At 54.9% G+C, this 25,103-nt stretch overlaps 1 protein-coding gene across 8 annotated transcripts in view; it reads left to right on the top strand.

The window, feature by feature from the left end:
* The window catches only part of SCN5A (sodium voltage-gated channel alpha subunit 5), a 95,311-nt gene extending 89,193 nt beyond the window's left edge, over positions 1 to 6,118 (top strand). For 6 of the 8 annotated variants that reach the window (XM_004377313.1, XM_004377315.1, XM_012555823.2 and 3 more), the window contains 4 exons: positions 172 to 309; positions 945 to 1,049; positions 2,062 to 2,332; positions 4,405 to 6,118. In XM_004377313.1, coding sequence (XP_004377370.1) covers positions 172 to 309; positions 945 to 1,049; positions 2,062 to 2,332; positions 4,405 to 5,645 — 1,755 coding nt within the window. In that variant the 3' untranslated portion in view covers positions 5,646 to 6,118. Of the gene's footprint in view, positions 1 to 171; positions 314 to 944; positions 1,050 to 2,061; positions 2,333 to 4,404 lie in introns of all 8 variants that reach the window. The other 2 variants (XM_004377316.1, XM_023732213.1) reach the window with 2 other exon arrangements.
* The last annotated feature ends 18,985 nt before the right edge of the window (positions 6,119 to 25,103 follow it).

The raw sequence follows: 25,103 nt of genomic DNA on the forward strand, positions 1-25,103 counted from the left end.
CCTCCTCATCCCCTAGACCACACCCCCCTAGACCATGCCCCTGCTCATCCCTAGACCACACACCCCCAGACCATGCCCCTCCTTGTCCCCTAGACCACACCCCCCAGAGCGTGCCCCTCGTCGTCCCCTAGACCGCAGCCTGTCTGACCCCGTTTGGTTTCTCCCACGCAGTATGAAGAACAGCCCCAGTGGGAGTACAACCTCTACATGTACATCTACTTTGTCATTTTCATCATCTTCGGATCCTTTTTCACCCTGAACCTTTTCATCGGCGTCATCATTGACAACTTCAACCAACAGAAAAAAAAGATACGTAGAGCACAGGCTCCCCACCTGGGCAGGGCAGGGCTGGGTTGGGCGCCAGTCCCCATCTCCCCTTCCCTGTTGGAGACAGTCCTTTTCTTGCTCCTGCTGGAATGAGGTGGGGAGAGGGGTATGTCCATGGATGTAAGACCGGGTTTGCAAGGCTGTAACAAGGGGCCTGCCCTAGTCTACCTGAAAGATGAGGCTCCTGAGCAAAGCTGGAGTGGGAGAGGAGGCTATTCCCATGGTCCATAGTCAGGGAACATGGGTGGAGCCTGTGCAGAGAAAGATGCAAGGCCAGGAGGCCGAGGGTCTGCCCGGAGCTCCATCACGGGGGCCACAACCAGGTTGCAGGCAGCAAAGTGGGTAGAGAGAACCTTGGGCTAGCTGAGCTGGGCTGGGAACTGGATTTCCAGGTCACAAAGCCAGAGAGACTTCAGGGTGAAGGGGGAGGAGGGACCCTGGAAAAGCAGGTCTGGAGAGAAATGCCTGATACAAGATAGGGACATACTTTCCTCCACCAGGAGAGGAAGTGGGGGAGGGCGCAGCCTTGCACCCTCATCTAGAGGGGACAATCCCTGTGCCGTCTGTGCTGGGACCTCTGAGGACCCCAAAATGAGGCGGTGCCTGTCTCTCTGCACTTAGGGGGCCAGGACATCTTCATGACGGAGGAGCAGAAGAAGTACTACAACGCCATGAAGAAGCTGGGCTCCAAGAAGCCGCAAAAGCCCATCCCCCGGCCCCTGGTGAGCCCCAATCACAGCCTTATTTCTGCAACCTCCAGAGCAGTCAGGGAGCTGAATTCCAGAGTCCTGGTGGGTGGAGCCAGGAGAGGGTGCTCGGTCCTCTGCCAGGCTGACCCCCTTGGCCTGATGGAGCCGCTATCCAAAAAGTGTGTGTGTGTGCGCCTGCGTGTGTGTGTTTTAGGGTGGTGGGGTGGGGGCGACAAAGTAACCGGGTGGCGTAACCTGAATTACTGGCTAGGAAGTGGCAGCCTCAGTTTTGCAATCCGGTCAGTGTCATCTAATTCCTCCCTGTTCACGATGCTCTTCTGGGTTAGATGTATGTTTGTGTGTGGGTGGGTGGGTGGGTGTTCACTTATTGATAATTTCACCTCTTCTCTAAAATACTATGGCCCACTTGCAATTAAAGACACATGTAAATATAGCTAACCCATAACCCGTTGCCGTCGAGTCGATTACGACTCATAGCAACCCTATAGACGGAGTAGAACTGCCCCATAGGGTTTCGAAGCAGCAGCTGCTGGATTCGAACTGCCGACCTTTTGGTTAGCACCCGAGCTCTTAACTGCTGCACCACCAGAGCTCCTTAAATATAGTTAGTAGAATAAACAATCAATTCCATAAAAGAGTAGAGAAAGTCTATTAGAGCTGAGAGCCGCTACAGTGACTGGGATTGAACGTTAAACTTGAGGCAACGGGAGCAGAAAGAGAAGCATGATGTGCTAGGAAAACTCAGGTAGGAGAAACGCCTTCCTGAAGATCCATCAGCAAAGGCTTCAAGGAGGAGGGACCTCAGGGCTGGGTCTTGCAGGCAGGGGGTGTTTTAGCAGGAAGCCAGGCGGCTTCAGCCCCATGCCTTCTTCCTCCGTACTCCCAGGGGCAGCCTGGTGGGGTTGATGGCCTCACCAGAGGGTAGGGCAGAAGAGTGGGTGATTGGGCTGAGAGGCAGCAACAGGGGGCCTGCTGACCTGTCTGTGGTCCCCGCTGAGCCCACCCCACGTGCCCCTCCTTGCAGAACAACTGCCAGGGCTTCATATTTGACGTCGTGACCAGGCAGGCTTTCGACGTCTCCATCATGTTTCTCATCTGCTTGAACATGGCAACCATGATGGTGGAGACAGACGACCAGAGCCCTGAGAAGGTCAGCATCTTGGCCAAGATCAACCTGCTCTTCGTGGCCATCTTCACAGGCGAGTGCATCTTCAAGATGGTTGCCCTACGCCACTATTACTTCACCAACAGCTGGAACATCTTCGACTTTGTGGTTGTCATCCTCTCCATAGTGGGTGAGTATGCAAGTCAGCTGGACAGAGGAGCCCTCCTCAGGTCAGGCTCTCTTCCAGCCCCTGGGTCTGGGACAGGTCACCATCAATGCCAAGTACAACACTAGGCTTCTTTGTTCTTTTCCATCTATCCCTCCCCCAGTCTCAGTCTCTGTCACACACACACATACACACAGACACCTCCAGAGAGAACTTTTTTGGGACACCCACTCAAGCCCAGGGGGGCCAACCTGGCAGAGGCGTACCACCCCCTCCTGGCCCCACCCTCCAGGGGACCCTGGAACACAGCTGTCGGACTGCTTGGGGACATTTAAGGTTGAGTCTGGGAAAGAGGGTGGAGGCTGTGGAGGCTTTCCTACCCTCCCAAGGGAAAGCCTGAACCCTAGGTTGAAGGAGGACGAGGCTCCCTCAGGGTGAGGTAAGTACTCAGAAGATTCTGCAATCCAGCCACCAAGATGTGTGCCAAGCTCCTTCAGACATCATCCACCTCACGCAGTTTGCCTCATGAAGTCGGCACTGAGGCAAATCATACAGCTAGGGAGCAGCAGAAAGGACTCAGACCCATGTCGGCTTATCCTCAGAGACCAAACTCTGTAACAGCTTTATTGAGATATCATTCATGTACCACAAAAGTCATCCTTTAACACGAACAATTCATTAGTTTTTAGTATGTGCAGAGTTGTGTACCCATCAGCCTATCTAATTTTACAACATTTCATCAACCTACAAAGAAACCCTGTACCCAGTAACAGTCACTCCCCATTTTTACCCCTCTCCCAGCCCCTGGCAACCACTAATCTAAAATTTTGAGGAGCTGTCAAATTGTTTTCCAAAGTGGTTGCACCATTGTATATTCCCACCATCAGTGTATGAGAGTTCCCATTACTCCACATCCTTGTCAACACTTGTAACTGTCTGTCTTTTTTATTTTAGCCACACTAGTAGGTGTAAAGTGATATTTCATGGTGGTTTTCATTGCATCTCTGTAATGACTAATGATGTTGACTATCTTTTCATGTGCTTATTGACCGTTGTATATCTTTTTGGAGAAATGTCTATTTAAATCCTTTGCCTATTTTTAAATTGGGTTATTTATTTTTTTATTGTTGAGTTTGTTATATATTCTGAATACCAGTTCCTTATCAGACATATGATTTGTGAATATTTTCTCCCATTCTGTAGATTGTCTTTTCACTTCCTTGATAGTGTCCATTGAAACACAAATCTTTTAAATTTTGAAGTCCAATTTATCTTTTTTTTTCCTTTTGTCGTTTGTACTCAGAGTCCAAACTCTTGACTACCCCTACCCATGGGACTCTGCCTTGGGGTGTCTGACTTTAGTCATTTTTCCAAATGCAGCCCCTGCCTTCACTGAACTCATAGTAACACAGGAGCTAAGGCGGGCTGCTGTCACTGCAATGATGGGCAGATAGATGCACCAAGGAAGGTCGGGAAATGCTCTGGGAGGTCCCAGGTGGATGTGAGGGCGAGGGCACGCATGCGGTGGGGTGGGAGGCAGGCCTGGAGAGAACTTGGGAGAATGTAGGCTGTCGGCAGCGGGAATGAACCGTTGAGGGGTCCGTCTTGGAGGCCTCCGGAGGTGTAGCACATGAGCGTTCACTGTGCACGTGAGTCATCTGGGCTGCCTAGAGCACAGTGGGCCTGGGGGTGGAGCTGGGAGTCTGCATTTCTGACAAGCACCCAGGATACCACACGTTGAGAAGGAGTTAGTAGGTCTGAGTTCCGGTCTAAGCTGGACCGCCGAGATGCTCAGGCTTCAGAATCCATTATGTAAAAACAGGGCTGGTACAGCTGTGTAGCACAGGTGTACTCGGAAGACTGAGTGACTTAGCGAGTGAGAAGGTGCTTTGGAAAAGCAGTGGGTGCCGTAGGTCCTCATTTTCTGGATCACAGATGCAGAAATGGAGGCCCAGGGAGCTGAGAGGAGGCAGGGTCCTAGCGTGGCTGAGTTGCCCAGTCCTCCAGGCTCCTCACTTCAGAGACGCTGTGATGCTGGGCTAGAGGGAGCACGTGCCATCAGTGGCCACGGTCTCTGTCTCCATTGTTTCCCACAGGCACTGTGCTCTCAGACATCATCCAGAAGTACTTCTTCTCCCCGACGCTCTTCCGCGTCATCCGCCTGGCCCGAATCGGCCGCATCCTCAGGCTGATCCGAGGGGCCAAAGGGATCCGGACGCTGCTCTTCGCCCTCATGATGTCCCTGCCCGCCCTGTTCAACATCGGCCTGCTGCTCTTCCTAGTCATGTTCATCTACTCCATCTTCGGCATGGCCAACTTCGCATACGTCAAATGGGAAGCTGGCATCGACGACATGTTCAACTTCCAGACCTTTGCCAACAGTATGCTGTGCCTCTTCCAGATCACCACGTCGGCCGGCTGGGATGGCCTCCTCAGTCCCATCCTCAACACAGGGCCCCCCTACTGCAACCCCGATCTGCCCAACAGCAATGGCTCCCGGGGGGACTGTGGGAGCCCAGCCGTGGGCATCCTCTTCTTCACCACCTACATCATCATCTCCTTCCTCATCGTGGTCAACATGTACATTGCCATCATCCTGGAGAACTTCAGCGTGGCCACAGAGGAGAGCACTGAGCCTCTGAGTGAGGACGACTTTGATATGTTCTACGAGATCTGGGAGAAGTTCGACCCCGAGGCCACCCAGTTCATTGAGTACTCGGCCCTGTCTGACTTTGCCGACGCCCTGTCTGAGCCACTCCGTATCGCTAAGCCCAACCAGATAAGCCTCATCCACATGGACCTGCCCATGGTGAGTGGGGACCGTATCCACTGCATGGACATCCTCTTTGCCTTCACCAAGAGGGTGTTGGGTGAGTCTGGGGAGATGGATGCCTTGAAGATCCAGATGGAGGAGAAGTTCATGGCGGCCAACCCATCCAAGATCTCCTACGAGCCCATCACCACCACCCTCCGGCGCAAGCACGAGGAGGTGTCAGCCACGATCATTCAGCGAGCCTTCCGGCGGCACCTGCTGCAGCGCTCTGTGAAGCACGCCTCCTTTCTCTTCCGGCAGCAGGCGGGGAGCAGCGGTCTCTCCGATGAGGATGCCCCTGAGCGAGAGGGCCTCATCGCCTATATGATGAATGAGAACTTCTCCCGGCGCCTGGACCCACCTTCCAGCTCCTCCATCTCCTCCACATCCTTCCCACCCTCCTATGACAGTGTCACCAGGGCTACCAGTGATAACCTCCAGGTGCGGGTGTCTGACGATAGCCACAGCGAAGATCTCGAGGATATCCCGCCATCACCAGACAGGGACCGGGAGTCCATTGTGTGAGCCTTGACCCCAGCTGGCCGGTCGCCGAGAGGAAGCCTGTTGCATTGTGGCACACCTGAACGCGATCACAAACCAGCATCTGTTGGGGGCCTTCCTTCCTTTGGGCGTCGGGGTGAGCGATGGGCCTCAGCCCCGTGGCTCTACAAGGCAGAGTGAGTGGCACCCGTGTCGACAGCCTGCGCAGTTGGCAGAGACGACTGTTGGAGGGGCCTGTCCCTGGAGGTCCCACACATACCAGTGGCCTGCTCCGTCAGGCAATGCCCTGCAGCTCTGAAAAGCCAGCTTCATCCCAGCCGCTGAGGCAAAACATGGAACTGGGACTGTATATGTTGTGAATCGGCTTTCATAAATTTATTATATTTGATATTTTTTTACTTGAGCAAAGAACTAACCTTTTTTTCCTGTGGACACAAGCGGCAATTCACACTGCCTCTTCTTGACTCTGAACAAGAGTGTCTACGGAGCTGCTGTAACGGCGGGGAGACTGTTCTTAGACTGCTCAGGGTCAGAATGGGGTGCCCTGGCCGCTTGGGCTGAGGGGCCAGGGAGGGCCGAGCCCCTCACTCACGCATGTGTGCACGCTCCTCACACACACAGGCCAGGCTCCCCTAGGCGGAGTCAGGCAGCCACCTCTGCCGCCAGCCTGAGACAGACAGGCCCTTCCTCCTGGCCCCATGGGTAGGGTTCTTGTCAACGGGGCTCTCTCTGGCCTCCCATCATCCCCAAGGCCCTGTTCTTTTTTTTTGTTTGTTTGTTTGTTTGTTTTCCTGTAGGGTCAGTCCTACAAAAAAAAGCTTCTAGAAGAGAGGGGCCTGGAGCCCAGGCTGCTCCTAGGCGCTGAGGGTGCCTTTTCTTCCCAGAAGAGCTTGGCCTCCTGCACGAGTATTAGCATTAAAACTGGAGGGGCCAGGAGCCACTTCTCCTGGCCTGGCACACAGCTGCTGCTTGCTCCTGGAAACTTTTCCCAGCAGGCCGAGGGGAAGGAAGGCTGACGGAGCCACCCGGGCTTGGGGCTGAGCAGCACACAGCCGTGTGGCCCTGACTTCATCTGAAGAAAGGCACAGGCCATCATGTCCCGGCGCTCTCTCACCTGCGACCTTGGGGAGGCGGCCATGTGGCCTCCAGCTCCTCTCTAGATGCCGAAGCAAAGAACGGGGAGGTAGCTTGGGCTTTGTGGAGGGAAGGGGCTGTGTTTGTGCCCGGGGAGGAGAGGGAGCCGGGAGCCCACGGGGAAAAGAAGCAGTGTGGGCCAGACCAGCCCCTCTGTGGGCCGGGTCCTGGGGGCATCCACAGGCAGGAACCTTCCGGGCGGGGGGGATTAACCAGTGAGCAAGGTACGCACGGGCTTTCTTGTGCTGACTTACCATCTGTAGTGCTGTTTCACCTGTTTTTCATGTGAAAGTATGCACTACAGATTCCTAAGTAAGCACAAGTAAGCCCGTGTGTACCTTGCTTTATAGGGTGATCCATCCCTGCTTTCGGGGCAGGGTCCAGGCTGCTCCATAGGTCTTATAGAAAGGCTGTTTCAGGGAAAAATACTTTTTCTAGTCCCATTACCCCAGGCCTCTTCAGCTGCTGACAATCCTGTTCAGCATATGCAACTCTTTCCATGTTGGGAACCCTCACCAGGAGAGGACGGTGTAGGCTGGTGGGCCCGAGCAGGCAGGGGCTCGGCTGTCTGGGCCCAGTTCCCCAGCAGAGCGCCCTCCCATGGGGCATCCACCGCACAGGCCACCTCGGTCTGCCGTGCAGCCCGGGACGCTGCAGACCGGCTCCTAACCTACCTCGCAGAGCCGTCTGAGGGCTGGCCGTTCGCAAAGCTCGGGGCATCGCGGAAGGGGCACTGCCGGCAGGGAAAGTATTATGTTTCTTCCTGTCATCTGAGTCCCCTTGGTGGCACCCCAGCCCCCGCCCACCCCACTCCCAGCGATCTCTCTTCCCCCGTGTCCCCTTGGAGTCCAGCGTGGGCTTAGTTTTAACCGTCCCTGCTCACTTCTCTGAGTGAAATCTTATTTTTGTACGTCTCTGTGCTTTGCGCTCAAGCTTGAAGAGGTGAGTGCCCCGCCCTGGCCAGCTCTGCCCGCCGGGATGTGGTTAGGGAGGAAGGCCGGGCGCCAGCCCAGCTGGCCGGAAGGAGACTGTGGTTTTGTGTGTGGACAGCCCCAGAGCCCTGAGACAGGTGACCACCGGCAGCTGACAGGCAGCGTCCCAGGGCAGGGGCGAGCAGCCCCGACTCCTTAGCTTTTAGGGTGGCTCTCGTTTTTCCTTTTCCAGAATTACACGCTGACCAGCAGGAGGGGTGGACGGGGTAGGACAGTGGGGGAGGGACAAGCACCAAGTGCCAGGTGTCGTCTGAGCTGATGGAGCACTTCTCATCAAACTTCATGTATAAATAAAATACGTATTTTTAAAACCAATAAATGGCTTATGTGACCCCGTCTGGGCTCCGTCCTTGTGCTGAGGTTTGACAAGGACGGGGCAGAGGCCGGAGGAGCCTGTGACGGGCCTGGTCCCCCGGGAGCCTGGGCAGGGGCGGGGCTGGGGATGGGGTTGTGATTCCTGTAAGCACGCAGGACTCTTGGCGGTTTTCCCAGGAAAATGCCGGCAGCACAGGCTGCCCAGGAAGCAGTCTGCCACCCCAAGCACTTGCTCTGCCCACGAGAGGACATTGGGGCCCCGCCCTCCAGGACCCGCAGTCTGGGCACTGGGAGGGGGAGGGCCACAATGGGGGGCTGGCACCTGGGGTAAGCTTGGAAAGGTGGGGGTAGAAAGGGACGGTTGTCATGGGAACAGGAGCAGCTCCTGGGGCGATGAGCCGTGGCTGCCTTTGGACCTGACACTGACCTCGTGGCTTCCCTGCCCTCACCTCCCCCTCACACCTCGGGCCACTGCAGCCTCGCTGCTGTCTGCACCATCCCAGCGAAGGCTCTGCCGGCTAGCAGGGACCTCCTGTGTCTGGGCTAAGTGTGTGGCCCCTCCACAGCCCAGAGGCCTCTGCAGGGCCACCTCCTGCCTCTGTGACTGTCTGACTAAATGTTCACGTTCTTTAGGCCCCGGGCTCTTCCTTCCCACGCTCTCCCCCTCCCATGGCTTTGAAGGAGAATCCCGAAACTTTATCTCGAGGCCAGGCCCCTCCACTGAGCCCTAGACCAGCACAGCCAGCTGCCTGAGCTGGACATCGCCAGGGCTTCCAAACCCACCATGTCCAACGCTGAACTCATCTGACCCCCACCCGGCCTGTGCTTCCACGCACCGCATCGTCGCGAATGGTGCTCCCCCATCTTCAGCTCTATCCTCTCCCTTCCCCACTCCAGGCCCTGCTGGTTCTACCTTCTTCCAGTAAAAACAAGTTGACCCAGACCCACGGCACCCGTGTGTGCCAGAGTAGAACTCTGCTCTGTCGGGTTTTCAATGGCTGATTTTTCGGAAGCGGTTTGTTGGGCCTTTCTTTAGAGGCACCTCTGGGGGGACTCAACCTGTTGGTTAGCAGCTGAGTGTGTTAACTGCGTGCACCAGCCAGCAGCTCCTTCTACCTTCCTACCCATTGCCGTCAAGTGGATTCTGACTCACAGCGCCCCCACAGGACAGAGGAGAACTGCCCCACAGGGTTTCCAAGGAGCTGCTGGTGGATTTGAACTGCCCACCTTTTGGTGAGCAGCCGAGCTCTTAACCACTGCGCCACCAGGGCCCCTCTACCTTCTTCTTGTTTGTTGTTGTTAGGTGCTGTCGAGTGGGTTCCAGCTCAGCGACCCTACAGTCCCTCTCAAATCCCGCCACTCTGCCCCATCTTGCTGCCACCCCGTGGGCTGGGGCCAGTGTCACGCATCGTGGAGACCACCTGGGCGGCTCCCTGTGGTTTCCCTCCCCCTAATCCTTCCATCCCGAGCCCTTCTCCACACGGCTTCCCGGCCACGGCGATCAAGTCGATTCCAAGGCTGTAAGTCTCTATGGAAGCAGACAGCCGCATCCTCCTCCTGTGGAGCTGCTGGTGGTTTCGAACCACGGAACTTTCAGTTAGCAGCCGATAGCTTTAACCACTGGACCACCAGGGCTCCTCCCACAAAGCTACAGAGGGATATTTTTAATCCAAGAGCGTCACCCCTGGATGAAACCTCTCAGTGGCTTCGTGTTGCCTCAGGATCCAGACAGGCCCTCCAGGGCCTCCATGGTGTGGCTCCACCAAATTCTGCAACCGCCTCTGTCTGCGAGCCTCAGAGCTCCGGGCTCTTCCTCCTCCCCCCAGCCTCACCAACTTATGTTCCTCCACCTAGCACCCGAAAGGGTGCTATCCTGCTCGGCCTCAAGGCTCACCCTCCTGACCACCCCCTCCCGTTACTGGCCCCAACTCACTATTCCCCCATCACAGCACCAACGTGCCTCGTTGCAAACGCCCGCAAAGCCGGCGTGTGAACGAACATGACCCCCGTGTAATTAAATCCGCCTTTATTTCTGTCTCTCCCTGTCCCTTTCAGCTTTAATCAGCAGAGCTAATCTTCCCTGGCCCTGGATGAAAACCTGGGCAAATCTCAAGGCTTTTCAGCTCAGTTTTGGGTAAGAGAACGGTCACTTTACATTGTAAATACAGTCTCAGCGCCATCACGGGAGTGTCCAGTCCCATGTATAGTCCAAAGTACTCAGAACTTAGCGCGAAGCCATCCCTCCTCCCCAGGTCTGCTCAGGGCTCTGTGGGGTGAGGAGGCGCGGGAGGGGGCCGGGCTGGAGCGTGGGCTCGCCCTTCCCAGCAGCTCCCACGCTGTCAGTGCTGAGCTCCCATCAGGGGGACATCTCACGGCCCCCTGGACGGGCTGGCTGGGTGGCTCCCTGCCCAGGCCTAGCAGATGGGCGAAGGGGCCTCTCCCACCCAGGCGTTTGCGTCTGTTTCGGAGCCTCACTGCTGTTCCTTCTGCCCTGCAGTTGGTTTCCTCAGCCAGGAGAGGCACTCTCTTTCCTGTGCCCCTCGTGACCCATCCCCTTGCCCCGGGCACCTGTGGGACAGCCTCCAGCCTCTCCCTGACAGGTCCCTCCAGGAGGCCCTGTGGAGGTGTGTACACCGCTCTCTCCCCATACCCCCTCTGATCCACGGAAAGCTCTGGCGCTCTCGCCCACTGGCTCTGGGCTGGGGGCCCACGCCAGCAGCTGGCCTGCATGCCCCCTCCAGGCTCCCAGGGCCCAGAGAGGCCTGGTCCTCCGTTTGTCCGGCCTGCGGCGGCACACCTCAAAACCCTCTGAGAAACTCCTCTCAGCCCCCTCGGCAGGCCCACGCACAGACCACCCCCAAGGGAAAGCCACGGGGCCCGCCCCAACCCGACTACCTGGGGACAGCTATCTCCAGAGACATCCACTCACCAGCCCCTCAGCCCTCCTCTCTCGGAGCCCTTTTTATATCCTCCATGTGACTGAGGGGTCCGAGTGTCTGGGAACAATTTCTTGACACCACTTCCCTTGTAAACAGTCTGCATATGAGACACACGGGTTTGGTGTCCTGAAATCTTTGGTATTGCCCCTTGGTCAAAACTTCAGAAACGGTCCATTCTAACCTCCTGTTTAAAAAAAAAAAAAAAAGACGAGTTGCTGTTGAGGTAACCCCCACCCATGGCGACCCCACGTGTGTCAGAGTAGAACTGTGCTCCACAGGGTTTTCGATGGCTGCTTTTTTGGAAGTAGATTGCCAGGCCTTTTTTCCTAGGTGCCTCTGGGTGGACTCAAACCTCCAGCCTTTTGGTTAGCAGCCGAGCGTGCCGACTGTTTGCGCCACCCAGGAACCCTGTTCCACTTGTTGGATGGCCCTTCTGGCAAGTGGACCAGGGCTTTTCAAAGTAACATCTCACAACATGAATGAATCTGGAGGGCATTTTGCTGAGTGAAATAAGCCAGTCACAAAAGGGCAAATACTGTACGAGACCAGCATTATAAAGACTCATGAAAAGATTTACACACAGAAAGAAAACATCTTTGATGGTTCCTGGGGTGGAGAGGGAAAAGAAAGGATGTAAGAATATAAAGTGACAATGTATCCCATGCAGTAAAGGCCAGGGTGGTTTGTGAAACTTGTTTCAGATCTTTCAAGAAGGTGGGTAAGCAAACAAACAAACAAAACCTACCCTGTTGCTCGAGTAGATTCCGACTCATAGTGACCTCCCCATACAGAGTAGAACTGCTCCGTAGGGTTTTCTGGGCTGTAATCTTTATGGAAGCAGATTGTCAGGCCTTTCTTTCGAGGCGCCTCTGGGTGAGTTCGAACCACCAACCTTAGGTTAATCACCGAGAGCAAACTGTTTGCGCCCCCAGGGACCTGTACACTGGGTAGTGATGTGAAATATATTTCTCCCCAGGAATCCCAGTGAAAGAGTTAGAAGCAGCATGAGGACAGGGTCCATATCTGTTTTTCTCACCATTGTATCCCAGGACCTAGCTCAGTGCCTGGCATGTGGTAGTAATTCCATAAGTATTTGTGGGGTGCTTGAGAAGGGGAGGGAAGGAGGCTGTGTGTGACCCCCACCATGGGGCCATGAAGGGGATTACGTCTCCTCCCTCACAGCCCCCAGGCAGACCACTTCCCTGGTCTGGACCAGGGAGGCAGCTTCCCCATTGTTCTCCAAGCTGAGGCTTAAAGTTTGGGGTTCTGGAGCCCAGTGTGTGGGGTCTCCTCTGGCTGCCTGCCCTGGGCCTCAGGTTCACCCAGAGGGAGGTGTGAGGGAGGCTGGGCCCTGGCCGCAAGGGGAGGCTGAGTCGGCCTCTGGAGGGAGGTGTGAGCATGTGAGGGAAGCTGGGTCCTGGCTGCAAGGGGAGGCCGAGTCGGCCTCTGGAGGGAGGTGTGAGGGAGGCTGGGCCTTGGCCACAAGGGGAGGCCGAGTCGGCCTCTGGAGAGAGGTGTGAGGGAGGCTGGGCCCTGGCCACAAGGGGAGGCCGAGTCGGCCTCTGGAGGGAGGTGTGAGGGAGGCTGGGCCCTGGCCGCAAGGGGAGGCTGAGTCGGCCTCTGGAGGGAGGTGTGAGGTGTGAGGGAGGCTGGGCCCTGGCTGCAAAGGGGAGGCCGAGTCACCCCCGCAGCTGTCTCTGGGCCACCCTGGGGTGAGGCTGGGTCCAGGCGGCGGGTGGCTCTGTGAGTGACAGATGCCAGCTCCTGCGTCAGAGGGAAGGCATGCGACCAAGGTCTCGGCCGCTGGCAGGGAGAGGGATGCCTCTGGACAGACGTCAGCTCTCGCCCAGCGGCACAGTGTTGGCAGCTCCTGCCCCGTGCCAGCCGCTCCTCCACCTGTCAGCCCTAGAGCCACGAGACTCGGTGCTGGACGGAGGCTGGGGGGGCAGGGGAGACAGAGGCCCAGACACACCTACAGGCAGAGGCAGGAATGGGGTGACACAGAGCAAGGCAAGGATGTGGTGGTGGGACACAGGAGGGCATCCACTGACAGGCTTGAGAAGCCTGTCCCGGCGGGCGCCTCTTGGAGTCTGTCTGGGCCACCCAGCGCCCACACACCCATCTCCGCTGCACACGTTTTGGGGGGGAAGCTGCCTGCTTCCCTGACTCCCCAGAAGTCTCCGAGCTGTGAGGCTAGGCCAGCTGTTTGCTCCTGACACGGGCTCCAGCCCTGACCAGATGCTGGGCAACGCTGAGGAGAACCAGCCCATCAGCCAACTGCCTTGTGCTCTGCTCACTAGGCCCTCTCCTCTGAGTCCCCTCCTTCCTGTCCTCTGAGGCCCCTGCCCCTTTCTCACCAGCAGCCCTACCCTCTCGTGTTCCTTTTCTGGGAAGAGGTCAGACCCAGGGCCGTGTGGGGTCCTCACCTACGTGCAGAGACACGTGCAGAGTCACACATGTACACGCGTGTGCACACACAGGGCACAGCGCCGGTCATCAGGCCCGTGTCCCGGAGAGGGAGGTGAGGTGACCACAGTGAGATGCCTGCAGGTCTAGGAAAGAGCCTCAGCCTTCCTGTCCCCAACCCCCTTGGATCAGGGACATTCCCAGGGACAGAGGCAGACAGACAGGCCAGACGGCAGTCCTGCAGAGGGACTTTGTTCGGAGACTATGTGTGAAGCCTGGTCTTGGGAGACCCCAGAGGGACCCCAGCAACCCTGAGGGTGGCACCACCCTCATGGGGTGTCCCCAGCCAGTCTGAGCTCAGCACACATGACAGCAGCCCTGACAAGCACTTCCTCCGTGCAATCCCCAGGCAGCTGCTCGTTTATCCCAGCCTCTGTGGACAGACAGGCCAGCTCGGGTTCCAGAAAGGCCTGCGCGGTCCGAGCCTCTGCCTCCGTAAGGGCCAGGGCCCCCTCCGTGTCCCCGCCTCCGTGAGGGCCAGAGCTCAGGGAATATGTGCTGGCCTCCAGTATTTGTCCTGGGGGCCATCTCTTCTTGGGGACCGTCTGTCTGCCACCCACCCTGTCATGCTGCACCCCTCTTCCTGGACAGCCGGGGGCCAGGTGGCAAGGCTCTGGAAGGAGGGCGGGGAGGGGATGCCCGAGAAGAGAGGCTGGTTTAATGGAGATAAGTGGGGCTCCCGCATCCTGTGTCAATCCATCACAGTTACAGCTTTCACCCCGGACAGGAGGCAATGAGGAAATGGCAGACGCCGGAAAGTCTAATAAATAAAGGGTAATGGAATAACCCGCATGTGCAGCCCCAGAGCTGGAGCAGGGTGGGGCCCGCCCTTCTCCTGTGTCACAGCTCACAGCCCCCGCGGGGAGCCCGCTGGATTTCCAGCGGCTCAGGCCAAAAACGCTGGCGCTGGCGTTATCCTCGCTCCTCTCTTTCTCTCACACCCCACATCCAATCCGGCGGGATATCCTGCTGGCTCTGCCTGTGAAGTATTGTATATCCCAAAGTCAACCACCTCTCAGTCCCCTCCAGGGCCACCTTCCTGGGCTGAGCCACCGTGGTCTTTCGTCTGCATTCCTGCCTGGCCTCCTAATGGATCCGTTCACAGCACAGCATCAGAGGGGCCTGTTAAAACGCAGGTCAGACCACGCTGCTGCTCTTCGAAGACCCCGCCAGGGGCCCCATCTCAAGGCCTCCACGACGCCCCCCGGCTCCCTCCCCTGTGCCTGTTGCAGCCCTGTGCAGCCCTCCCCTCTTTCTCCACTTCAGCCACACCCTCTCCCGCGCTGTTTCCCCAGCGCCCCTGCCAGGACTGGAGCATTGCCAGCTCCCTCTGCCGGCTACACCCTTCCCCCAGGGAGCCTCGCGGTCCTTCCTCTCAAGTCTTTTCTCAAGTGTCACCTTGGCAATGAGGCCAGCCGTGGCTGTCCTTTCCTCGGCCCTTTCCCTGGCCACCGTTCTGATTTTAAAATCAGGTTTACTGAGATATAACTTACGTACAATAATACAGTTCAGCCTTTTTAATTGCACAGTTTTATGAGTTTCGACAAACGTATAAGCAGCAAGCATCCCAGACCCAGTCACCACCGAGTCAATTCTGACTCATGGTGACCCCAGGTTTCAGAGTAGAGCTGAGCTCCACAGGGTTTTCAACGGCTGTGATCTCTTGGAAGCAGATCGCCAGGACTTTCTTCCGAGGCATCTCTGGGTGGGTTCAAACCAGCAACCTTTTGGTTAGTAGCCAAGCATTTAACTGTTTGCATCACCCCTCTCCCCACACAAAAAAAAAAAACAAACCTATTGCCTTCGAGTCGATTCTGACTCATAGAGACCCTACAGGACAGAGTAGAACTGCTCCACAGGGTTTCCAAGGAGCGGCTGGTGGATTCGAGCTGCCGACCTTTAGGTGAGCAGCTGAGCTCTTAACCACTGCGCCCCCAGGGACTCCTATAAGCAGCATGACCACCATGATAATCAAGATATAGAACACCCTCATCACCCCAAGAAGTTTCCTGGCGACCCCTCGGTCAGTGCAGCCCCCATCTCCACCCTGGTGACCTCTGACCTCTGACCCGCCTGTTCCTGGAGATTCGCTTTTCTGAAGAGCTCACCTGACGTAAATGGAATCGGGCAGCATGTGGTCCTTCTGTCTGGTTGCTTTCACTCAGCATAATGCATCTGAGGTCATTTCGTGTGGCGCGCGCATCCGTAGCTCGTTCCTTTTTGCTGCTGAATAGGGTTCCATTATGTAAATGTACTATAGTTTGTTTGGCGCGATGGTTAAGAGTCCAGCTGCTCACCAGGAGGTCGGCCATTCAAATCCACCTGCCGCTCCTTGGAAACCCTGTGGGGCAGTTCTACTCTGTCCTGTAGGATCGCTATGAGTCGGAATCAACTCAACTGCGATGGGTTTTTTTGTTGTTGTTGTTGTTTTATAGTTTATCCATTCAAGTTAATGGACATTTGGGCTATTATGAATAAAGCTGCTATGAACATTTGTGTACCGATGTTTGCGTGGACATATGATTTTATCTCCTGGGTAAATACCTAGGAATTGAATTGCAGGGTCACATGATAAGCCCCTGGGTGGCACAGTTGGTTAAGCGCTGGACTACTAGCTGAAAGGCTGGTGGTTTGAATTCACCCAGAGGTGCCTCGGTAGAAAGGCCTGGTGATCTGCTTCCAAAAGATCGCAGCCTTGAAAATCCTATGGAGTGCAGTTCTACGCTGCACACACAGGGTTGCCATGAGTTGGAATCGACTTAACAGCAATTGTTTTTGTTTTTTTTAATGCTTAGTGTTATAAGAAGTTGTCAAAACGTTTTCCAAAGTGGTTGTCCATTTTACATTCCCACTAGCAATGGGAGTTCCAGTTTCTCTACATCCTTGCCAACATTTGGTATTGTCGGGCTTTTTTATTTTCCCTTTAATTTTAACCATTCCAGTGGGTGTGTCCTGTGATTTTAATTTTCATTTCCAAGATGACTAATGATGCCAAGCATCTTTTCATGCGCTTATTGGCTGTTTTTATATCTTCTTGGGTGAGGGGTGTGGCATCGTTTTTAAGAGCTCTAAACAAATGCTTACATCGTCATTTGAGGAGAAGACTCTGTGCCATGTGACAGCGCTACTCTGCCACAGGCTTTCTGTGTGATCTGGGAAACTTACCTCGCTGCTCCAACCTCAGTTTCCTCATCTGTAAAGTGGGGATAGTGTTAACACCTACCTCCTAGGGTATTATGAGGACCGCACAAGGTAAGACGTGTGAAGAACGGACAGTAACACCCCGCACAGACTACGCACTTAATAAACGTCCACTGGAACCCTGGTGGCTCCGTGGTTAAGAGCTCAGCTGCTACTCAAAAAGTCGGCAGTCTGAATCCACCTGCCGCTCCTTGGAAACTCTATGGGGCAGTTCTACTCTGTCCTATAGAGTCGCTATGAGGCAGAATCATCTCCATGGCAACGGGTTTGTTTTTGTTTTTTTTTTAGGATGGTGACGATGATTATGAACCCCTACGTGGCTTGTTCATGTTGATCCCATCTCCCTGTTCAGGGCCCTGTGTTTTCACCTGTAACAGGTGTGTGCAGGCATGTGTGGTGTGAGGATGTTTCTGTGATTGCTAACCCCTGTCCACAGTGATGTCCACTGACTTCCAGGCCTGCTCTGCTTCCTGGCACACCCTTACAGGGCCCTTTCCCACCCCGGGCACCTGACAGCCGCCCTCCCCACGTGACAGTGGAGTTACACACACAGGCATCGGTAAGCACCCCACCCCCCAACACACCCAAAGAACAGCCTAGGGCCCAGCTCCTCCGTCACCAGTGAGAGGGACCCAGAGAGGCTGAGGAAGGGCTGGGAAGGGCAGACGACACGAGGCAAGACCCGTGGAGCTGGGAGGCTGGGAAAACCGGTGTGGCCTTGCAGGGACCCCGCTGGCCCCACGGCCGCCCAGCATGCTCTCCCCACCCCACCCTGCGCCCTCTCCTCCAGCTCAGCCCCACAGCACTGAGTGGGCCAGGCCCTCCGTCAGTGCTGCCCCCCTACCCTGACGCTGGAGGAAACCTGGGTCCCCAAGGGAAGCATCTGGAGTCCCGAGCCCCTCCCTCAGGGGCTAGGGGGCGGAGGCCAGGAGTGTTGGGAATCAGTAAACACAGATCTGGGGCTGGTGCCAGGGTGTCACGGGGAGTGAGGAGGAGGTGATGAGAGCAGGACACCACAGCCCAGCAGGGCCCAGGCCACTGGCAGAACAGAGTGGGGGATGACCAGGGGCGTCATGGTGGGGCGGGAAGTTCTGGGAGACCAGAGCAGGAAGAACGGGGGTACCACGGGGCCAGGTGGGGGTGAGGAAGGTCAGAGGCAAGCAGTAGGGGCTGGGTCAGGGAGGGACTATGCCTCCCGCCTCCCCTCCCTCCCCGCCCCTCGCTTCCACTAAACACGCCCTTCATGCTCATTGTCACCTCCTCCATGCAGGCGGCCCTGCTCAGCCCTCCCAGCCCCCACCCCCCGCGGGACTCGACTGGCATCTGGTCACCCCATGCCCTCCTCTCCCCGGACCAGCTCCCACCTCAGTGTGGCCACCACCACCCACAGAGCCCCTCCAAGCGGGTTTCTCTGGCCCTGTGGCCCAGTGAGCACCATGCAGCCCCCAGGAGAGCCTCACCATGAGGCCAGGCGTCTGTCCTGCCAGCCTTTCCTGCCACCTGACCAACCACGCTGTGCTTCTCCCGTGGCCACGAGGACATCTGAAGGACAAAGGAAAGCCGAGCAGTGGGCCAGAGCCCAGCCAGCAAGGCCGGTGCCCGTGACACCCCCAAGAGCGAGTAGGACTCAGAGCCAGAGGGCCCCCCTTCCTGACCCTCTCCTTCCCACTCAGTGACGTCAGAGCCTACACACGGGACCCGCTGACCATTCATTAAGCAAACATGTACTGAGCATCTTATAAATTCTGGAGTTACGATAACGCGACACGGTCCTTGCCCTCGTGTAGCTCACAGTCAAGCTGGGAAGACAGACAGCCAATGAAACCAGTTGCTGTCAAATTGATTCTGATGCGTGGCAACCCCATGTGGGTCAGATTAGAACTGTGCTCCGTGGGGCTTTCAATGGCTGAGTTTTTGGAAGGAGATCACCAGGAGGTAGATCAGCAGCCAAGAGGGTTAACCGTTTGCACTGCCCAGGGACTCGAGCGAGACAGATATTAATCCCAAAACCCCGAAAAAGGGCTGTTTATAAATACCGTGAGAAAAAGTACAAAGGGCAATGAGTAAGAACATTCAGGGGGCAGGGTACAGGCAAGACCCCTGTGAAGACGTGGCACCTGAGCTGACCTGAGCTGGGGGCTTCCAGGCAGAAGGAGGAGCAGATGTGAGAGCCTGAGATGGAAGGAATGTGGCCATTCCTGGTGGGAAAGACGGCCCACATGGCTGGACCCAGGGTGTGTGTGGGGGGCGGGGAGTCCAGCCAGCAGAGATCCAGGAAAGGAATCTGGACGTGACCCTGAGGCCTGGGGAGTCGTTAAAGTTTAGTGTTTTATATACTTTTTTTTATTGTTGTTGAAAATACACACCACAAAACACACGCCAATTCAACAGTTTCTACATATGCCATTTCGTGACTTGATTATATTCTTCAAGGTGTGCAGCCATTCTCACCCTCCTTTTCTGAATTGTTCCTCCACCTTTAACATGAACTCACTGCCCACTAAGGTTCCTATCTAACCTTTTGAGTTGCTGTTGTCAGTTTGATCCCAGAGATAGATCTTTAAAAGAACACAACGCTCAAGGTAGATATTCTTTACTAACTAAACTAAACTACAGTTCAAAGAAGACTTCAGGGGATGTTTTTGGTTTAAGGTTTAAAGATTATCGCAGGACAATAGTTTTTCGGGTTCATCTAGCCTCCATGTCTCCAGGAAGTCTGGATTCCGGTGGTGGTGGTGGGGTGCTGATTGGGTTCGTACTTCAGAAAGATCCCATCATCTGCTCTGAGGGGAAGATTTGTGGGGAACAAGAATGGGTGAGTGGGAACTAGTCAGGAGGCCCCTGTGGGGTGAGACCATGGTGGCTTGGACCAGGATGGCGACAGTGGAGAGTGACAAACTTGGGAGCTGTTTAGGATGCAAAATCCGTAGACAGAGTGCCCAAGAGTGGGTAAAGAGGCGTCTCTGGTCTCTGGCTAGGCCAGTGGAGACGGTGCCACAAGAGGCCTCCTCAGGTCACCTCCCCAGGTGGCCCTCAGGCCTCCCGTATCTCAGAGGATTTGTTGGGGGCTTATTCTACCTAAGAAATAATTCTAGGTAGATAATCTTATTTCAGAAGTGCCCTGGCACAGGGCCTTTGTTGTGGCCACTGCGCTCCTTCCCGACAGAGCTCCGTAACTTCAGATCTCAGGAAGCAGTGGCTGGATATTGTTTTCTTCCCTCCCAGAGGTTCTGGGCTCCTTATGTAAATTGCTTTGTATACCAGGGATCTTGGGAGAGGAAGCCTTAAATCTAGTCTCAAAACAGTTAATTAACTCAAGTGGTGGGTTCAAGGCTACCCACACACTCTCCATTGGCATAACTAAGAAAACTGTTCAAGTGACCTTCACTGGACACAGAAGATATTTCTTTTTAAACCATACCTGCTACCTGTGGACCGTGGAGAGTTGACTATGCCAATATTTAAACCCTCCTTGATGGTTCCCAATGCCTTGAGGAGGCACGTTTGGGCAGCAGATCACGAAAAACGCCCCCATCCTCAGCCTCAGCCTCAGCGTGGGCTTTGGTCTGAGTGCTTTTCATGCAGGGAGAAAGGAAAATTTCCAGGTGGAAATCTTCCAAATGTGCCTCCCCAATCACCTTGTCACCAGATTGTTCTAAGCAAAAACTTTCTCATAAATTATCTTTGCCTTTGGCTGCTCACACACAAAGGTCACATAGTTGTCAGCCTCTGATATCACACACGAGGCCAGGAAGTGCTTTCTGAGGTTCCCACAGCTGGAAACTCCAGAGGAATTCTGACCAAGAAAGGGGAGATGGGGTTATGATGAAGAAAGAAAGGAAGGAACATTCTACAGAGAGGAAAGGAAAGAGAAGGAGGGAGAGGCCCAGAGAGCAAGAGACAGAGAGGGGACTCCTTGCTTTCCTTTTTGCCACTAGTCTTTCAAATACCAACAGAGTCACCCACGATGGACAGGTTTCGGTGGAGCTTCCAGACTAAGACAGACTAGGAAGAAAAGCCTGGAGATCTATCTCCAAAAATTAGCCAGTGGAAACCTTGTAGATCACAACAGAATACTGCCCGATATGGTGCTGGAAGATGAACTCCCTGGGCTGGAAGGCACCACACAATACATGCAATGATGAACTCAGACACACCAACGATCGTGAACATGGCACAGGACTAGGCAGTATTTCGTTCTGTTACACGTAAGGTCGCCGTGAGTCGGCCTGGACGGCAAATAACAGCGACAACAACTCCTACGCTGCGTTTTCTTCAGTACTCCCCCACCATCACATCCAAGTGAACAGATCCTTAAAATGGCCAGCTAGAAGCAACAGCACACCAGTATCAATACGCACACCCAGCACCCAGCTGTCCATTGAAAGGAGCTGGGGATCCTTGGAGAACTGGCTGATTCTGGGCTGGAGCAGGGAAAATACAAGGTGAACCAGGAACATTATGTTGTGCCAGAAAGTAAGGAGATGCTCAAGGAATTGATGGAGACATGTCAAAAGACATAGGAGCCAGTCTGAAAGAGCCAACTAGTTAAGTTTAGAACGAGTGATGGCATAGAAAGCATGAATGGATGAATACTAGTGCGTAAAGGTTTGATGAGGAACATAGTCTCAAAGTATCACCCACAATTATTTATTGATTAGAAAATACTCATTCTACAGTAGGGGAACTTGGTGGACACCACCAAGCCAAGTGATCTAAGATAACGTCTCCAATAAACAGAAAATCGGACATCCACATGCCTCCTGATGGGATGCGCTTGAGGACAGCATCCCCTTTGTACCAATGTTGCCAAAAATGCATATCCTGAAACTAATGACGAGGAGACATTGACTGACTAATGCCATCGAGTCGAGTCCAACTCATAGCGACGCCATAGGACAGAGTAGAACTGCCCCATAGGGTTTCCGAGGAGCGGCTGGTGGATTCAAACTGCCGACTTTTGGTTAGCAGCCGAGCCATTAACTACTGTGCCACAATTCCAGTGACCTAGTCCTACAAAATAACGGCCCTATGTTCTTCAAAAAGGTCAAGAACACGAAATACAAAGAAAGACTGAGAAACACTTCCAGACTAAAGGAGACGGAAAGGCTATAACTAAATGAGATGGGGGACCCTGGGAACAGAAAATAAAATGGGCATAAAAGAGACATGATTGCAATTGATGAAATTTGAATATGGATTGTGGGTTAGATAACAGTATTATATCAATTCTAAATTTTCTGGTTGTGATAACTATACTGTGGTTTTGTGAGAGAATATGTTGTTGTTAGGTGCCGTCGAGTCAGTTCCGACTCATAGCGACCTTACGTACAACAGAACGAAACACTGCCCGGTCCTGCACCATCCTCACAATTATTGCTATGTTTGAGCTCACTGTTGCAGCCACTGAGTCGACCCATCTCGTTGAGGGTCTTCCTCTTTTTTTCTCACCCACTACTTTACCAAGCATGCTGTCCTTCTCCAGGGACTGGTCCTTCCTGATAACATGTCAAAAGTATGTGAGACGAAGTCTCGCCGTCCTTGCTTCTAAGCAGCATTCTGGCTGTACTTCTTCCAAGACAGATTTGTTCATTCTTCTGGCAGTCCATGGTGTATTCAATACTCTTTGCCAACACCATAATTCAAAGGCATCAATTCTTCAGTCTTCCTTATTCATTGCCCACCATTCACATGCATATGAGGCGACTAAAAATACCATGGCTTGGGTCAGGCGCACCTTAGTCCTCGAGGTGACATCTTTGCTTTTTAAGTATAAGAGAATATACTTGTTCTTAAATATACACACTGAAGTATTTAGAGAGTAAAAAGGCACGATGTCTTCAACCTACTCTCAAATGATTCAGAATAAAATGTGTGTATGTACATGTGTGCGGATACACACACACATATAAACACACATATACATACGTAGAGAATATGAAGAGAATAATGGAAGAAATGAGCAAAATGTAAACAATTGGTGAATCTGCATAAAGAGTACACGAGAAATTCTTGCAACTTTTTGGTAAGTTTGAAATCACATTAAACTAGAGTTTACAAAACCAGTAATAATGGCCAACTGTTACACAGTACTTCCTCTGTGAAGGCACTGTTCAAAATACTTTACATGATGTTTACAACAGTCCTACGAGGTACACGGTGCTAGCAACACCGTGGCCTTCATTTTGAAGATGGGGAAACTGAGGCACAGACAACGTGCCTGGGTTCTCCCACCTGCTAAGGGGACGGAGCTCGGCTTGACCCCCGGAGCCCGGCTCCAGAGCCCACATCTTAGCCAGTGTGCCCTGCGGCGTCACCAGCCAGACGTGGCCGAGCCGGGGCACGCACGGGGTGGACGACGAGCACCCCCCCACACACGAGCAGCACACAGTAGGGCTGCCCGGTGCAGATAAGTTGCAGCCTGAGAGTCAAATCATCCTCAGAGGGAGCGCAGAGAAAGGGAGCCTTGCAGAATGTAAAAGGAAGCACAGTTTGGTGCCTTAGGGTTTGAGGGCCTGGGAGGCTGCAGGGTGGGGGCAGGACAAAAACCCCCCTACCCTGAGGGTCTCCCGTAGCCTCTGCCCAGTCCCATTGGTCCTACCCTTCCACCTCCCTAGAGCACCAAGCCTGTTTCTCCCTTCCTCGAGACCTTGTCGGCCGCCGACCCCCATGCCCACAAGCCCAGAAATGGGGGTTTCTGGCTGTGGTCTCTGCTGAACAGTGGCCAGGGCCTTAGAGGAAAGATGGCGGGCCCAGGCGGAGCAGTGGTCCGCAAGCTGGAGTTGGGAAGGAAGACTGAAAACTGACGGTCCCAGGGACAGAGGAGACAGGGTGAGGGAGGTGACGGGGACCAGCCATTGCGGTGCGCCCAGTGATAAGCACCCGGCGTGCCAGCCCCAGGGACAGCAGCCACTGTGGGAACAGGCCTGGGGGTGGGGAGGGGGGTGGCCATCCTCCTTGGCGCTTTGCCAGGGAGGCCGCCAGGGGCAGAGACAAGGTCTCAAAGCCAGGGCCAGGGGGTGCCTGATCTGGAGGGGAGGTGGGGGCGGGGCAGGGAGAAGTGGAGTGGACCCCCGCCATCGCCCTTCCTGCTGCAGGGCCTGTCACAAGGTGGCTGTGGCTCACACCTGCTTATCAGGGCTGGGGTGTGGAGAGGGTGTCACGGACAGGAGATAGGGCTGGGACAAGGCTGTCTGCACCCGCCCTGCTCTGCCTCCTTCATTCACACCTCCTCAGTGGCCCCTCCACCCACGCAGCCCTGCGGCCTCCAGCCTGGCCCAGTGCACAGGCAGCCTGCCCTGCCCTGGACACAGTTAGAAGACGCCACACAGGAAGGGACCCTGGAGACCGTCTAGCCCAGCCCCACTTTACAGACAGGGACACTGAGGAGATGCCGCTTACTGAGAGTCACACCCTAAAAAGACACAAGAGGCAGACAGAAGCCCTGAACCCAGACCAAGCACTTCAGGCTCTGAGGCTGAGCCTGGGGACTGTGAGGGCAGGATCCCAGAGCCGCAGTGAAGGGGGTGAGGGGTACCTTGATCCCTGAGGAGCACTGGTCCATTCAGGTCTGGGCTTCCCATAGAGGGTCCTGGGCCCCACTGACCTTTGCTAAGACCCCCAGGCCAGGGATCTTCCATCTCTGCCCCACGCTGGCTCTCCTCCACCTTGGGTCTGGCTGGCGATGGCTGGCAAGCGGTCGAAGACGCCTTCCTCCCGAAGGTGGGCCGGGAGGTACTAGGGACACAGAACTCATAATTGGGAGGCCCGCAGAAGTCAGGGACCCTTCACAGGTGGTGGCATTGGTTCCCTAGGACTGCGGTGACAAAGCATCACAAACTGGGTGGCTTGTAAGAATGAAAATTTATTGCCTCACAGTTCCAGAGGCCAGAAGCCCAAATCAGGGAGTCGGCCATGTTGATTCCTTCTGAGGGCTCTGAGGGAAAATCTCATCTGTTCCCTGCCTTTTTCCCAGTTCCTGGTGGCTCCCAGCCATCCTTGGCGTTCCTGGGCGTACAGGTCTGCCTCCCACGTCTCTGCCTCTGTCGTCACGTGGCTGTCTTCCTCTGTCTCGGTGTCTCTTCTCCTCTCTCGTAAGGACACCACTCGAACGGGATCAGGACCCACCTACTCCAGTACGACCTCGTGTTAACTGACAGCATCTTCAAAGACTAATTTTCCAACAAGGTCACGTGCACAGGCAGCAGGGGTTAGGACTTCGATGTGTCTTTTCTGGGGACATAATTCAGTCCACAACAGGAGCTAAAACATTGCCCTGCCTGGTAGCCTAAGAAGGGGCGAGCTGGATTGCACAGAGGGCAGGGGCCAGGGCTTCTTTCTCTCTGAAATCCCCCTCCCCAGGACCACAGCTGTGCCGAGGCCTCAGAAGTGCTGAGGAGATTCAACCAACTCAAGGCCACTGCCTGCCACTGTCC

Source organism: Trichechus manatus, unplaced genomic scaffold (genome assembly GCF_000243295.1).
Source record: "Trichechus manatus latirostris isolate Lorelei unplaced genomic scaffold, TriManLat1.0 scaffold00049, whole genome shotgun sequence".
In the NCBI taxonomy this organism is placed as follows: Eukaryota; Metazoa; Chordata; class Mammalia; order Sirenia; family Trichechidae; genus Trichechus; species Trichechus manatus.